Source organism: Carassius gibelio, chromosome B10 (genome assembly GCF_023724105.1).
Source record: "Carassius gibelio isolate Cgi1373 ecotype wild population from Czech Republic chromosome B10, carGib1.2-hapl.c, whole genome shotgun sequence".
NCBI lineage: Eukaryota > Metazoa > Chordata > Actinopteri > Cypriniformes > Cyprinidae > Carassius > Carassius gibelio.
The window spans coordinates 10,487,549-10,504,420 of NC_068405.1; the positions used below are offsets into that span (position 1 = coordinate 10,487,549).

A 16,872-nucleotide genomic window follows, 5' to 3' on the forward strand; every position below is an offset into this window, starting at 1 on the left:
AGTTTGGTGAATCTGTTTACTTGAGCAACACAACACTACACGCACAAACTTTACATCTACATCAGGCAATATGTTTTAAGTGAATTTTCACAATGCTTTGTAAGCTCATTTATTTACTTGTGTGACAAGCAACAGATCATACACAAATCATGCATTTTTTTTCTGCAAAAAGAAACAGTTTAATTTGTTTGCCTCTGAAATATGCAACGGTTAATATAAACAACAAACAACATTTTTATGTGAATTTGCTATGCTTAATAAGCCAATTTCAGTTCTTGCACGACATGCAATAGGTAAGTGTATTCACAGTGGTTTATAAACAAGTTTGTTTTCTTGGACAAACAAATGATAATGTAAGCAAAATTGATTAATTTAACAAGCAACAGTTTATGAACAAATTAATTGAGTCTTGCACTAAACAATTGTTTATTTGTTAATTTGTTGCAAGCAATGGATTACCCACCAAATTCTTTTTTTTTTTTTTTTTTTTAACTAATTCAACAAATAATGGTTTATGCACAAATTTGTTTACTTGTGCGACAAATAATGTCTATTTATTTGTGCTAGAGTCTGTTCATAAATCTTTGGTTAATAGTGGATTCACATCTTTTAGCTTGTGCTAGCATTTTGCAGTAGCATTTTCAGTGGTTTCCGAGACTGAACACCAATAAATATTGATTTTATTCACATTCCTTCCTTGTGAACTGAAAGAAGGAATGAATGGCCTCACGTAAACCAACAACCCAATAAAGGTTAGAGGGCGTCACAACTGTCGTTTTACGTGATGAGAAACAAAGAAGAGAAACAAAAGGTCTGAACCTGGGACTTTTTGTGCAGTGAGGGGGGCAGGTGCAGCATGGGAAGAGGTGAAGGGTGAGCTTGGTGTGAATTTCGTCACCTTAGGCTAAATAGTGTCTCATGTGTCCACTCTGGAGCTCATAGTGATATGTCACAGTTGTTATATGCCACAAAGTCAGGCACATTTAGGGTTTGTGATGGTGTATATATATCTTACCTAAATAGAATCTAGTTTGCAACATTGGTAGTGAAGTAGTAGCGATCTATAGATTGCAGTGAAAAGTGTGACCATCAGTGGACTTTTTACTGATGCTCTCTGTTCCAAATTACCCCCATCCCCCTCATCTATCAGCATTCAAAAACTCAATTGAGTCAAAACTCTTTCTAACTAGCAGCATGCTATCTTGAAAGGCCATTGGTCCGATCAAACCAAGCACCTTCCCAGTAGCCCATCGCGGTGATTCAAATTTCAAAAGATAACAGTGTCTTGAAACACAATAAAAGAATACAGCTAATGACTATGGTGTGAAACCCAATCCTCCCTTTCCTGAGATGAAACTGGAGAGTCTCTACCTTGGAAATAAGCCAAGACATGACACAATGTCTCTGGATACAAGGCAGCGGATAGGATTTAGGCTCCAGGTTTCCTAGCCTTAAGTCAAAGACTTAAATTGAATATAACCTTCAACTAGCAAACCTTCAAACTTTGAACCAACCTTTTTGAACAGGAACAGGTGGATGTGATCACTGTGATATGTGTAACTATATATTTGATTATTTGGATCATAAGCCACTATCAAATTAGTGGCCATTCTTAAATAAAACCTATTCAAACAAACCCAAAATTCATTCAGAACATAAAAATCAACAATTTACTCTACACTGTGCCATGAAATATTTAACATCATTTTACTTACTAATAAACATATAATGGATTTCAATACATTACAGTGCATAATACAATTATGTTGTTAATATTGCTCTATAGTGAAATGAAAAGCTTAACTTACTATCTTGAATATAAAGCTTTATTTATTCAGTTATTTCTCTGAATAAATTCCGATTTCAGAATGAGCACTTTGTTTGTTTTTATATTTTGAGGTCATGTCCGTCTGATGTTTATCATGTTCATGATGTTCGCTACTGTAATGAACGTATCTTTTTAATAAGTAGGAGAAAATCCCCAAATTTAAAAAAAATAACCGTTTACAAGCCTAGGGTGTTTGCATTGTAATAATGTACAGAGATACTTTATATTAATAAACGCTGACTTGTTAGGTGATGTTTTCTCATTAAAATCATACAGTTTCCGATTAATTCAATAGAACGTTTTCGCACACTAGGAATTAACAATATGGCGGCGCGGCAGCTTCACTTTCATGACGTCTTGAGGAATCCGGTTCTATATTATAGATCAGTGGATTAGATAAATTTGTGTCATTTAACATATTCAGTTATTGCAGGTTTCCATCATTTTCTGAGTTTGTATTTGTTTTAATTCATTGTGATGAATACTTTTTTTTTTGAGTGGGATGAATAATGCACATTCACATTTAGTCTAGAACTACATCATGTTCACACAGCACACACAACGCCTCTGTACTTCCAATTTCTCCAAATATGAGGAGAGGAGATTTATCAGTCAATAAATGGGAAGACAAAGTAAAAAAGAAACTCAGATATTTTCTTGTAAATTAAAAAGTAATGCGTTAATTTACTAGTTACTTGAAAAAATTAATCTGATTATGTAACTTCCGTTACTTGTAAGGGATGCAATACTGTGGTAAAAACTTTGCACATCTCTTAATAACTGATAGACCTCTTCCCATAACTATTTCCATATATTCTATCTGTTTGACAACTTCAGTATACTGTCTAGCGTAACTCCAAGAAGTTTGATTTCCTCTACCTGTTCAACAGGCACACTCTTAACAGACAAATTTAATTGTGGTTTCATTTCCAGTATCACACACATGATCAATCATATCACACAATCCACTTAAATAACAACTGTTTGCACATGGTGGTCTATAGCAGCAACCAACAAACAATGTTTTGACAAATGGTAACGGTTCTTGTTGTGACCACAAAGCCCCTATATCTACAGGCATCAAATCTTGTCTTATCTTTGCTGGAATATGATTTTTAATATATATGGCAACCCTTCCACCATATCTATTTCTTTCTTTCCTGTAAATATTATAACCATTTATATTTACTACATCATCTGAGATTGTTGATCATTGAGATTGATCAACATGTGTTTCTGTTACTGCTGAAACATAAATATTATTTGTAATCAAAACATCAGTTATTTCGGAAAGTTTATTCCTAAAGCTACACATATTCATATGAGCTCATTTTAATCCTTTCCTAGGTAACTTGATTAATACTGTCAGACACACAAACACACGCATATATTTATATACGATTTTTTTTTTTTTTTTCTTAATTGAAAATTTTACTTAATTTCATCCGATTTCCTCTAGTCAAAACCCTATTTTTTAATCCCTGTCACCCCCGATTAATTTATATTGTGGATGTGTGTTTAATTTATCATAACAAATATAAGCTATCTCTCCTCTCTCTCTCTCTCTCTCTCTCTCTTTCAAGTATATGTTTGTGCCTTTGAGGTATTTTGCTCTCTCCAGCACTGCTTCTTAGAATTCCCATTTTACATCTTTCCTATTCTATGTGTTTCTTCAAGGTAATTTTATTTCAACTGTTCTACTTTCTTGTATTTCCTTCATGAGCTCATCTACTCTTTGATTCATAATAGTCATAATAATTAGTTTAAAAGTGTTATAACTGTGTTATTCTATACTGAAGGCATTCTTTCTAAAGATTCCTAAGTTTGTTTTAAAACATGATTGAACAGCTGTAAAACACTTGAAATAATTGTAATTCTTCTTGCAAAAACCTGGTATAACACGATGAAGTAAGTTGATACAAATGACAGCACATGTTACTTCATATGTTAAGGAGTCTAATAACAGTTTCCCCGGAGATTTGATTCGCCGTCGACTAAGCAACAGAATGAGCGTTTGTTTGTCAGCTGCTGTGGGAAATGGTTAGTCAGTCATAAACAAGTGAGTTTGTACTTGCGTGTGAAGACTTTAGATAAATCTTTGCTGCACTAGGAAACAGGTGAAGACAGACATACGTTGCTTTTTGTGCTTTAATGTATTAGAATAACTATAGATGGTTAGTTATTCATAAATGGGCATTAACTTTCATGTCTAAGGTTCATTTACTTATGTTTTTCCTCATAAAATATACTCAAAGGGCAGTTTTATTGCTGGGTTTTTATTTCACAGATCTGAAATTAAGTTCTCTACATTTGATTTGCATCACATTGGTCTAGATGTTTCTCCTTTGGTCTGCATGTAATCACTGTTCATCACAACATGCGATGTGGTACTCTCCGAAATGGGGTCAGGGTAATGTGGAGAAGACTTGTTGAAAAAGTCATCATCATTGTTTTCTTTGCAGATAAATGTATTATCATATAACTTCATAAAATTATATGTCCATACCAAGTTTCTGTGCTTTGATCATGGTAGTACCTTTGCTGTCTATGCAGGGTCAGAGAGCTCTCAGATTTCACCAAAAACATCTTAATAAAGGTCTTACAGGTTTGGAACAACACAAGGGAGAGTAATTAATGACAGAATTGTAATTATTGGGTAAAGTAACCCTTTAACTTTTAAAAATCAAGTACATGTTTTACCATGAAAAGGAGTGGTTTTAATGCAGAGGTTGTGTTTATTGTAACTTATAATAATTACCAGGAACCTATTTCTGGAGACAGTTTGCTCTCATTTAATCTCACTGATCTTTTGGAGAAACACTAGAGAGATCTCTGTGATTTCCCTCTTACTATAGCAGGTCTGACATTTCAAATCTAAACAGATTACTTTCTCTTCAGCTTTTTTCCAGGAGTGTCCAGTAACTTGAGAGTTTAAATCCCTCGTAAACCCCGCCCCGAACTGATTTTAATCCCTGTTACCACGGCAACTAAATTCAAATCCAAACCACTGGCAGGAGTGACCATGGCAACATTTTAGTGCTGGATTGTGCCCTGGGTGTCTGGGCTGGACAGGAACACGTTGTATAGCCCAAATCCCCAGGGATGATGGTGTCCGTGTCCCTATTTCCGTGACCTCCAGCTTTCATGTGGTTAAAATAAACAGGGGCGGATGGACCGTGATGCTCTCAGCTGTTATCTCAGCCTGAGCTCTGTTTCCACAGTCACTCCTCTTGGGAGCTTGGTTAATGATTACTGTCACCGCCTATTTTCATAAACACATCATAGCTATACTCCATGCATCGACCGCACACGTGTTTGCAGATGATGGATTTTCAGTTTTGAGTTCATTTGATCTTTGATGTGGCTTCTGTGGTGGAGATTTTGACCGCTGGTCTATTTAAATGACTCGAGAGTCTGAGAAACAAGCGAGTCTTTGAAAAGCTTTTTTCACTGAATGAAAGAGAGATAAAGACAGGGAGAGAGAGACGAAAGAGGAGGGAGGGGTGAGTCAGCAAACACCGTCGCTACAGGGGTGCAGTCACCTGGCAACTGAGAGATGAAAAGATCTATCTGTGCCTTCTCCAACTAAACTAAGTAGTATAATGGACTCTGAAATGTACAGCATGTATTTTAAAATTGTAATTATTCAATAAAAAATAATAATTAAAAAAATTTAATTTCCTTTCCAACTAAGATAAATTGTATATTGGAAAAGTGTCCAATGCAATGTACAATTTATATTTTAGAATTTGAATTCATTTATTCAATTTAAATTAAAATGTTGTTATTGCATTTATTTAATTGATTTTAAAATATTAAGTCAGAACCAAATATACTTCATTTGTACAATTTGATTGATTTAAAAAGTTATTTCGCTCAAATATATGGCTTATTGGACACTTAAATGTATTTTAGAATTGTAATTATTTTATCAATCATTATTTTTTTATTATTTTTTATATATATATATTTGACACTTAAATATACAATTTGTATTTTAGAATTTATATTAATTTAAATTTAAATGAAAAACTCAAGTATATTTTTTTGCATTATTGATTTAAAAATGTTCTGAAAAAGTCTGACTTAAACATATTTCATTTATACAAACTCAATGTATCTTAATTGTTGAAATTATTATTTTTTAATTAACATTTAAACTGAATTTAGTTGGACATTATAAATGAAAAAAAAAAAATTAAAACTAAAAGCAAAATAATTTAAATATACTTCTAAAACAATACCGTAATATTTTAAATATAATTGTATTTTATTTAAGTGTGAGACAGTGGTAATTAATTACAATTTAATTGCAGTATGCACCTCTTGTGAGTTTTGTTCATGTTTGTTATTTGTGACCCTTCCCCTCTTCTGATCGTGTCCAGGTCGAGTGTCACTCATCAGGGGAACATCCCTGCAGATGAGGGGGCTTCTCCCGGAGGACGAAGGCTGGTATGAGTGCCGAATCCTCCCGCTAGACAAAACCACAGATGATACTGGCAGCAGCGGGAGCTGGACTCTACTCTCCGTTACAGGTGAGACTCACCATCCAACGAGGAGACCTGAATTATTTATAGAAAGAAAAGATATCCAATTTTACCTGTAGTCTGAATCAGAACCATAACAGCAATTCTCTTTATGTAAGATCAGTGAGACAATGCCATTATACTCATCCCACAGTCTCCAACTCAAACAGGACTCCATTCAAACATGCAGTGAACAATGAATGAATACATGCACCTGTTACCTCATGCACCTGTTCAAGAGTACGCTCTGTCTCTGTCGGCCACACCTTTAGGCCATTTTCTGACACTCAGACTCATTGTTGGCCAGATTACAGAAGCCACTTGAGGTCTGTGCTGATATTAGGTTCAGTTTTCAACTCGTCAGTTCTTTGAGCCACAGAAAGAGCATCTTGCAAGCCTGGCTGGACTCCACTGTGGCTTTCACTAAAGTAAAGTAAATAAAACAACTTAAGCATTCAATGCAGTACGCTACTCATGACAAGGTATATACAGTGCAATTTAAAATAATGGTTTTGTATTTTAATATACTTTAAAATGTAATTTATTTGTGTTATGAAAATCTGAATTTTCATCAGCCATAACTGATGAAAGTGTCACGTGATCCTTCAGACATCATTCTGTTTTGCTGATTTATTATCAGTGTTGGGAACAGTTGTGCTGCTTAATATTTTTTGGAAACTTTGAGAGAAATACTTTTATTCAGAAAGGATGTGTAACTGTGAATTGATAAAAAGTGATAGTAAAGACGTATATTGTTAGAAAATAATATTTTGAATGGCAGTGTATATTTCTCTAACACTTTTTTCAAAATCATTAAAAAATCTTACAGATCTAAAACTGTTAAACAGTAGTGTAGATTTATATTTACAATGTTTAACTAGAGTATGTAATTCAAAACCTAATGTCTTTTTGTCAGTAACTCTCCAAGATGAAGAATAACTCGCTGATGAACTGCTCTTTAGATTGTAAATAATCTATTCAGTTTATTTGAGATCATGATTTGAGTTTTCTTTGCTTCCTCCTGTGTCTAGCGCCTCCTGTGTTTACGGAGACCTCCCCTCCTGGAGTTGAAGTGTTTGCAGGGCGATCAGTAACCCTGAAGTGTGCAGCTCAGGGAAATCCCCGGCCTACAATAACCTGGTCTAAACATGGGCGACCTATAAATCCTCAAAGCAAAGTAAAGGTGGGCTGTTAGTTATTTAAAAAATTATTATCTTCCCTGTGTAGATATATTTCCCACGTAAAGTTGGGTGGGACATATCAAAGTGCTTGTCCTTTTTTAAACAGACAATAATATTTAGTTCACCACACAGCTTGAAAAATACTGATTTAGTACTTGCAAGTGCTCATTTTGGAGAGCATTTGAGTGGACAAAATATGTATACACCCCTCCAAACAATATTAATCATAAGCACTTTTAATCCATTTTCCTGGAAAAGGAAGAAGTTTGTTTTGTCAACTTTGGGGCTGTAATCACTTTGACCTTAAAGCTAACAGACATGTAAGTCTGGTATAACCTAACTCTGCTCCTTCGCTTTGCTTTGTAGACAGAGTAAAGAAGCGAACTGAAATTGAGCGGAAGTACGAAGTCTGTCGTAGACAAGCTAACAGACATGAATTGGCTTCATCAGATTCACCAATGCAATTGAGGATCAGATCTAGAATCCATTTATCCTCCACTCTCTTTTCACACACTTCATATCTCTCATTTGGATCCTATAGATCATGGATGGAAGTTTATCTTTCCATGCTGTAAGCAGAGAGACATCAGGCAAGTATCAGTGTCAAGCCTCCAACACTGAAGGAAATGTGACTCACCTCACAAAGCTCAAAGTCATTGGTAAGTCGGCACTGATGTTTTCTCCTCATTTAGGATGATTATCTGTATTGCTCAGGTTAGGTACATTGAAATGATTTGAGAGGTATTGAGGAGACCATTATAAACCTTATCAGTCTTGCTCTTGAATATTTATTAGATGGTATAATGTCTATTATTCATATCTAATTTGTAAGTAAAGTATGTGAATGCAAGCTATTTTAGAATTACTGATGCAGATTGCACATGTATTGGATCGACTTGCTTTTAACTTTGGCAGATGCTTTCTGTTTTTTGTCTTAAAATATGGTTATTGCCCCCTAAAAAATGGAAGGGGGACAATTTTCACACTAGTTGAAATGGTTTTGAAACCCCTGGCTCATGCCATAATATTCTACATGAAAATTAGAAACTTTTCTGATTGAATGGCGCCACCTAGTGGTGGTGTTTATGACATTACTTTTAAGCACACTTAATTTTCTAGTACTTTAACCACACTTCAAAGACAATAGAGTAATAATGAAATTACATATAAAGATGCATGTAAGTCCTGGGTGTCGAAAAAATCCTCAAAAGTTTAAATAATTGTTTTTAATATAAAGTTAAATGGAATACATTTCTATTTAATTGTAAATAAAATGCATTTAAGTTTCTGAAAACACTATATTTACTTTGCACATGTGTATTCTTTTAAAGTATATTATTTCCATTTTATTATTTCATTCTAAAGAATTTGCTATTTATTTATTTATTTATTCATTTTTTATTTACAAGGAAAAGCAAGTGAAACGTATTATTCATATTTCTGCATTATGGATTCTTTTTTTTTTTAACAATAGGCCCTCCAGTGATCATAATTCCTCCAACGGACACTGTGCTCAACATGTCCCAGGATGCCAATTTGAAGTGCCAGGCTGAAGCTGATCCACCCAACATGACCTATGTGTGGCAAAGACAAGGAGAAGATATTTATCACATTGAGTGAGTTCTCTTCTAAAACTGTGAACCTTCACCGTATTATTTACAGGGAACATGTAGCTTATGCAGTATTCCTGTGTGTTTGATTTAGATCTCTGAAGTCTCGTGTTAAGATCATAGTGGACGGTACACTTCTCATATCGCGTTTGACTCCAGAGGATTCTGGGAACTACACCTGCATGCCCACTAATGGACTTCCCGTCTCCCCGTCTGCCTCAGCCACCCTCACTGTGCAGCGTAAGAGTCAATACTGCAAAATGGAAATATTGAATTTGCCTTTTCCTACACTGGTATAAATTTCACAGGCTACTCCGAGATAAACAAGAAACAACACTAGTTTCAACCACATTTCTTTTCAAATTTGTATATACATGAGATATAGAATATAGCACATCAAGATATTTTATTATATATATATATATATATATATATATATATATATATATATATATATATATATATATATATATATATATACATCATATAAATGAAGCTATAATAAGCATAAAAAAATAAAATAATCAATATCTTCTTTCACAGACCCAGCACAGGTGATGAAGATGCCCTCCTTGACCTTCCTCCCCACTGGCATGAGGGGCATCATAGCGTGTCCTGTCAGAGCTGAACCACCATTATCACATGTCGACTGGATCAAAGACGACAAACCACTCGATTTAGGCATGGTGGGTAACTTACTTTTCTCACTATCCATTCAAAAAACTTTTTTAACATTTCATACGCACAGTTTGTACACTGCTACTTCTAAGTGCTTTCCTGAGTGCTTTTTCTTTGCTACTAATGCTTGACATATTGATTTTAATTCGGTGACACCATGTTGTGCTTACACTTATACCCCTCTCTTGATGACGCAACCTCACATCTTTCCAAAGAGCATTATTTCAGGAAACACTCAGAATAACTGTGTATTTCTTTCAACAGTATCCTGGATGGACACTGACTTCAGAAGGCTCTATAATCATAGCGACAGCTAATGATGATGCTGCAGGTGTATACACGTGTACTCCCTACAATAGCTTCGGGACAATGGGGCAGTCTGAGCCCACCACCGTTTTACTACAGGTGGGACTTTACAGAGTGTTGCCATTTAATTTTTTTTCTTTTGTTTTCTGTAAATAATTATTTGTAAAAATATGTAAAAATAGCGATAAAGATAATAAAATATGTAAAATTACAAATGTTTATAACTATGGAAGACCATTTTTGCCACAGAATTAAAAAAAAGGTAATTCAGATTTTTCATCTCACAATTTCGTTGTTCTTTTTTTTCTCACAAATATGAGATACAAACTCACAAATCTGACTTTTTCTTAGAACAGCATGATTAAAACTCCCGATTGCAAGAAATAAAGTCTTAAATTTAAATTTACAAGAAATAAATTGTGAGATACAAACTCGAAATTCTGACTTTTTTCTCACAGTTGTGAGATCAATTGCAAATTGTAAAGTCCAGTTCTGAAGGCAAACAAGACTGGCTTTTTTCTTAAAAATTTAAGTTCACAATTCTGGGTTATAAAGTCAGACTTGTGAGATATAAACATATAAAAAGTCAGAATTGTAAGACAAAAAGTTACTTTTTTATTCAGTGGCAGAAACAGCTTCCATATATAACAGATATTCGTCTTAGAATGTTGTGGGGAAGAAGTGATGGAATGTGATGGAAATACAATTAGTTATGGTTAATGTGAATTTTCAAGCCATAATATAAGTGTTTTCATCTTTTAGGATCCTCCATCATTGAAAGTGTCACCTCGTAAGGAGTACAGACAGGATGTTGGGGGCATGCTTGTTATTCCATGTCAGATGGATGGTAATCCGGCTCCAAAAGTCAGCTGGAAAAAGGTAAAAGTCATTATATTGTGCCTTTAAATTTAAATTCTTGGTTCATTTGTCAAAGTGATGGTATTCTACCATATTTTGTATCACAAACAACATGGTTTGGTTTTAACTAACAATAATTCTAGTAAAAAAATACCATATAATATAATTTTATTTTACCGTTTTAGGACACTGTACTGTTCAGTTGCTTTGCCGCAATCTTTTTTGTTTAAAGCACTATATAAATAAAGGTGACTTGACTTGACTGTTTTAAATACTCCATAGACTTCCATTGAAAGTGTCTTACCATACATGTTTTATGTTTGTTCTTTCAAACTAGGGGACAATTAAAAATTATTTTCTATGGTTAACAGCAAACCACAGATGTTGTTGACTGAGCTAAACACATATTTAACCCAAAACATTCCTGTACTGTTATGAGGTGTAATGCTCAGCTGCAATAGTTTACAACTGCTTATTGTGTAAAATTGTGCTGATTAACATAATAATAAAAAAAAGCATTAGTCCTGTGCACAAATATTTTTCATTTTCTCCAAATATTATAATGCATCCCCTTACAGCAGGAAATCAAGTTTTAATTAAAATTGGTGTTTAATCTCATTATATGCTTTATTATGGCACTGCTCCTCTTAGGTTGGCACAGTCTCTCGCTCACTGTTCACTGTAGCAGCGAATGGCTCCCTCCTTCTGCGTCCTCTCAGTAAAGACCACCAGGGGGAATGGGAGTGCAGCTCCACCAACCGCGTAGCCACTGTATCTGTCAGAACAACAGTCCTTGTGCTGGGTAAGACTTGAAGCATCTAGATCATTACTACCACACTTGTGATGTTTACTGTAACAGCAGAAATCTTCTGTGTTCATTTTGGGCTTGAATTTTAGCTAAATAAAAGCCCTAAAGGGGCTAAAGGAAATATTGTCTAGTGGCTCCTGAGATAGTTGAGTAGTCTTCCTCTAGATTGAATTTGCAACTTGCTGTCACACCTCATGTATCACACGACATATGTCACACATAACTTGTTTCCTTCTGATTCACAGGTACAAGTCCACATGCAGTGTCATCGGTATCTGTGATCCCAGGAATGAACCAGGCCAATGTTTCCTGGGTAGCTGGCTTTGATGGAGGATATGCCCAGAAATTCACTGTCTGGTTGGTGTCTGTCTTGTTAGAGTTTGTCTCTGTAAATCTTAAGTATTTTGGAAATTGTAGTCTGTCAGATTATATATTTTTTTTATAATAAGAGCAGTATTTATCTAATAAATTTACTCTAAATGCAAAGCAATGCAAAGCAGAATCACAAAGCTGCATGCACAATGGTGCACAAATAACCCACCTGAATTTCTTTTTATATTTTGTCATGCAGCATTGCTATTTTTAGCTAATGTTATGCTACTGAAAAAATTAGTGTTAGTAGTGATGTTGCTAATTTTCACTGGATGGTTTAAGCCTGACAATTTAAAAAAATAATAATAATACCTTTTTTCAGGTATAAGCAGGTGTCAGCAGAAAGGAAAGAAGAAAAGCAAGAGTGGTTGTCCTTCCCAGATGTCTCCACTGAGAACAGTCTGATGGTCACCAATCTTATTCCTGCTACTGAGTACCAGTTCAGTGTTATGGCCCAAAATAAAATTGGCACTGGGCCATTCAGTGAGATCATCACCATCACAACTCTTGGTAAGCATTAGATATGCACAAGAAACTTTCAAGACCCTATGAAATTGTTTTATGAACCTAGTTTTCATGGCCATGAACCATAATTTGTTACATTTTGTTGCTATTAAGTGACATGGGATATTAGGAGGATGGCATTTTATTAAACAAACTATTGTACATTGAAAGAAGAGAAAGCATGTACATTTAAATGTGATTATCTTATCAGTTTAATCAATTTTAATTCATTACTGTCATTTTCTATGAATGTTCTAGCATATAGATGGCCTCAAAGCTAATAGACATAGTCTAAAAGCCACAGAAATCAAATTTTGATTTAATTGGGTCTTTAAAACACTTAGTCTGTGTGCTGGCTACTTCAATCTGAAACCATCTGTATTTATGCTACACACTGTGAATAATTGAATAAAAGCAAGCTGCTCATTTCAGTCTCTCATTTAATATTTGATTTTACAGATTCACATCCTGTTGTGGTTAAGCTGGAACCACCTACAAATCTCTCAATAAATAAGAGTTCAGAGGGAATTCTTCTGTGGTGGTCAGTGCCTCAGTCCCATTCTCCTAACATTGACAGTTTTGTCATACAGTCACGCCTTGAAGGAGGGGAATGGATTAATCTGAAAGAGAACATTAGCCCAGTTGAGAGTCAAATCTTTCTTCCAGGGTTATGTAAGGTAAATGTTCTCAAAGACATGATCTTAGATTTTCACGAATCAGTCAGCTTGTCATATTTGATAAATGCAGCCCTTTCTTCCTTTGCTTTCATCCTTATTTTGTCATTTTTCTCACGATGTATCACTCTCTAAAGGATTGCAAGTATGAACTGAGGCTTCTCTCTCAACATGGAGATCAGCTGAGCATGCCCAGTCCATCAATCAGTGTCTCAACCATCGGTTAGTGCTTCACACATCTCATGTTCTAATCACCTCCCTCTAATATTTCCTTAAAAAATTGTTAGAATGTATTACTCTAAGCTATACTTATACAAAAATCTATAAGTATTTAACATACCCAACCATTAAAGCCGTTCTTTGCGTTCCGCAGGAATGAATATGCGCCCAGCCAGTTCCCGCCTCCTGGACTTTCCTGACCGGCTAATGGCTGGTGTTATGGGTGGTGTAGGACTCCTTTGTTTCGCTCTTATCCTGACCCTGGCAATAGTCTGTTTCATTTTTCATAAAAAGAACCGAAGGCGTAGGCAGAATGTCAAGGGTAAAGAAACAACACTTTGAACTGCTTAGAACTGTCTAACAATCTGCCTTAATGTATCCATCTTTGAAGATGCTCTCAGTCCTTTACCTCATATTGTTATTTTTCATGCATGATCATTTATCTTGACACTCATTCCAATGTAATATTGGTTCCCTCCTTTCAGATCTCCCTCCCACAATAAATAATAACCCTTCTGAGAAGTAAGTTCACCACCCGTCTCATGAAACCCTTTTTCATTGCCCAAAATTCCTAATTGTTGCAACCATTTTGTAATGTACTAAATTCCTATCCTTGATCTTAGCAGCCCTAACAACACCCTGAACCAAAGGCTCCTACCAGCTCGTCCTCTCTCCTACACTTCCTCTTCTTCCAATCACTCCTCCCTTGAAAAGTCTAGTCACAGTGATTGTCATGCCCAGCGGCAACATCTCCTGCCTCAAGCTCACCCTCCATCCCACCATTCCCTCCCTGAGAGCCATCTCCAACGGGCATCACTTGCTCCTGTGTCCTCTGTGGAGTTCATCCACCGAGGTCTTGACGGACGCTTTATCATTGATTCTTGTGAAGGCGCCAGTATTGTCAGTTCTCAGATCAGTAGAAACCCAAGTCAAAACTCCCATCAGCCATCAGAAGGAAACAGGAGCTGCAGAATCCAGAAATCCCAGTCTTTGAGATCCTACAGGAATGAAAGACAAAAGCCACCTTTTGTCCTTTCAGTGGATCTTCCACCTTTCGCATCTGATATCCCTTCTTCCAGCAGAACACGGGCTATGGCTAAGCACCTCTCGTTGAACGGCCATTACATGCCCATTCTGGAGCAAGAGTTCTTGGATGAACCAGACCAGACAAGTCCCTCATCAGTTTGTAGTGGCTCTTTTCTCTATCCTCATTCAGAAAGTACTCTTGGTCGGCAGTCAGTAAAACAAGGTACCAAACACTCTACAGCCAGTACCCTGGTTTTGCAGATGGAGCATGAGAGGGAACAAGGAAACCTAAGTCGCTGTTTATCTTTAGCTCGTGAGAGAGAGGAACTTGAAAAGGAACTACGCAAGTACACTGGTGATCGAAATCCATATAGTCATGAACAAACAGATGATGAGTATGGAAGTATCTGGAAATTCCAAGAAACCTCAACTCCTCAGGGTAACTACCAAGCCGTTAGACAAAGCCTTTTATCTGAGAATGCCAGCATGTTGAAGGGAAGAGCTGCCTCTTGCATTCCATGGGAAGAAAGACACAAGATTTCTTCTGCAAGCTTGGTGCCCCTACATACCTCTCATGGAAAGGATACCAAGTATAGGCAGAATCAACAAGGTTACTATTCCATCCAGAGATCTAACTACCAAAGGTCTCGTAGTCTAGACAGAGGGGACCACCAAAAATCACAAACTTGGGACCGAAGACGAAGCAGAACTCCTGTTGAGTCAAGTCTTGGTCGTGTAATGCATGAACCCTTAATCTACAAATTGGAAAATACCAAAAATGTTGAAGGGCAAAAAGGCCAGAGGACCTCAAGCAGAAGTCAACATTATTTTGCCCCTTGTATTTATTCATCGTCAGACATTCAGCAGAGGCAGACCATAGAAAGAAGCACTAGACAGGTAAATCCAACTAGTGTTTATTCAGAGATGAGTGTAGATGGCCCTGATCTTGAGAGCAAATCTCCATATTCAAGGTCCATGCTGGGCTCAGATCACAGTTATGAGACTTTAGATTATGACCGACCCAGATTATCAGATATTGTAAAAGATAGATCAGTAGAGTCAGGACATGCAAGTTTAAGGAAGCAGCAGACGTTAAACAAATGGTCGAGCAAAACTGTATCTCAAATCAATGTCTCTGGAACAATGCCTCGGAAAACAAAGGGTCTGGGATTAAACAACTGTAATCGCCACAAGAGCACCCAAAGTTTAGACTCAAAATTATACAAGGACCATTTTTTGCCCCCTGATGCCTGGATAGACTCGCTGACACTTGGTCGAGATCCTACGACACCCCCCTTTGCATGCAGACCCAACTCAGTTGCAGATAAGCCTAAAAGTAGTCCTAGTTTGCAAACAGATTCATCTGTGGCTTTAGAAGGTCAAACAAAAGACCCCCATCATCAGGATTCTAAATCATATGATGGCTCGAGGAATAACTCACAGTTCCGCAAAAAGCTAGTGTTGGGACATAGCACTCATGCTGCCTTATCAACAGGGGGTTCTAGCTGGCCTCGGCCTTATTGCCCCTCTCTGCCAGCCTTGCCATCTGGAAGACAGAGCCAAAGCCAAGAGGGGGGTAGAGAGGATGAAGATGGGCAGGAGGTTGATGTGGAAATGAACAGATACAAGAAGAGTTCCAGAGAGGGAAGTTACAGAAGTTATGCAAGCCAAAGCAGTGGCAGAGGCAGCATGGATGCCCCTAACAACAGGCAGTTCTCTCTCAGCCCTCCTCTGACAAGCTCTCCAGAGACCATAGAGGACAGTGACAGAGATGAGTCAGTTCTACAGGAGCCTGAACGGCATGAAAGGTACAACTGGCTCTTCTTTGCCTTTCCATATATTTATCTTAAGCTGTTTATAATGATTTCAATTGATTATTATGATTGATCGTCTTACAAAAAGTACTATGGATACTCTTTGCCATGTGTTTGTATATACCATGTCTTGTGTATACTATGGTAATTAGGGTGGACAATCATGGATCGATTCTGAAATCTTCTGAATGCATTGCTATTCTGTCTGGAATCCATTCTGAGCTTAGATTTTTACAGCAGATGGCGCTTTAATCTAGTTTTTATCCTCTCTCTTAAATGGTCACGTGAGTGCTAAAGAGTCCCCATGCATTTGGTGGTGTCCATAGACAGTAAAAGAAATGGACACAGCGACTCCATTGGATTCAACGGAGACAATTGAAGTCAATTATAAGCACGCACTTCCTGGGGGTCGAGCGTACTGCGCAGACTCAAACTGAACTTGATTACGTAAATGTCACGTGAGCAACC

The 16,872-nt window shown here is 36.5% G+C and overlaps 1 protein-coding gene across 2 annotated transcripts in view; it reads left to right on the plus strand.

Annotated features, from left to right (window-relative positions):
* The window catches only part of LOC127966337 (protein turtle homolog A), a 29,568-nt gene that overhangs the window by 8,489 nt on the left and 4,207 nt on the right, over positions 1 to 16,872 (plus strand). The window contains exons 4-19 of one of the 2 annotated variants that reach the window (XM_052567247.1): positions 6,214 to 6,363; positions 7,386 to 7,537; positions 8,077 to 8,194; positions 9,010 to 9,151; positions 9,240 to 9,385; positions 9,689 to 9,831; positions 10,088 to 10,228; positions 10,892 to 11,008; positions 11,639 to 11,789; positions 12,041 to 12,152; positions 12,490 to 12,677; positions 13,131 to 13,348; positions 13,483 to 13,567; positions 13,719 to 13,886; positions 14,050 to 14,086; positions 14,188 to 16,398. In XM_052567247.1, coding sequence (XP_052423207.1) covers positions 6,214 to 6,363; positions 7,386 to 7,537; positions 8,077 to 8,194; positions 9,010 to 9,151; positions 9,240 to 9,385; positions 9,689 to 9,831; positions 10,088 to 10,228; positions 10,892 to 11,008; positions 11,639 to 11,789; positions 12,041 to 12,152; positions 12,490 to 12,677; positions 13,131 to 13,348; positions 13,483 to 13,567; positions 13,719 to 13,886; positions 14,050 to 14,086; positions 14,188 to 16,398 — 4,279 coding nt within the window. The remainder of the gene's footprint in view (positions 1 to 6,213; positions 6,364 to 7,385; positions 7,538 to 8,076; positions 8,195 to 9,009; positions 9,152 to 9,239; positions 9,386 to 9,688; positions 9,832 to 10,087; positions 10,229 to 10,891; positions 11,009 to 11,638; positions 11,790 to 12,040; positions 12,153 to 12,489; positions 12,678 to 13,130; positions 13,349 to 13,482; positions 13,568 to 13,718; positions 13,887 to 14,049; positions 14,087 to 14,187; positions 16,399 to 16,872) is intronic. The other variant, XM_052567248.1, reaches the window with a different exon arrangement.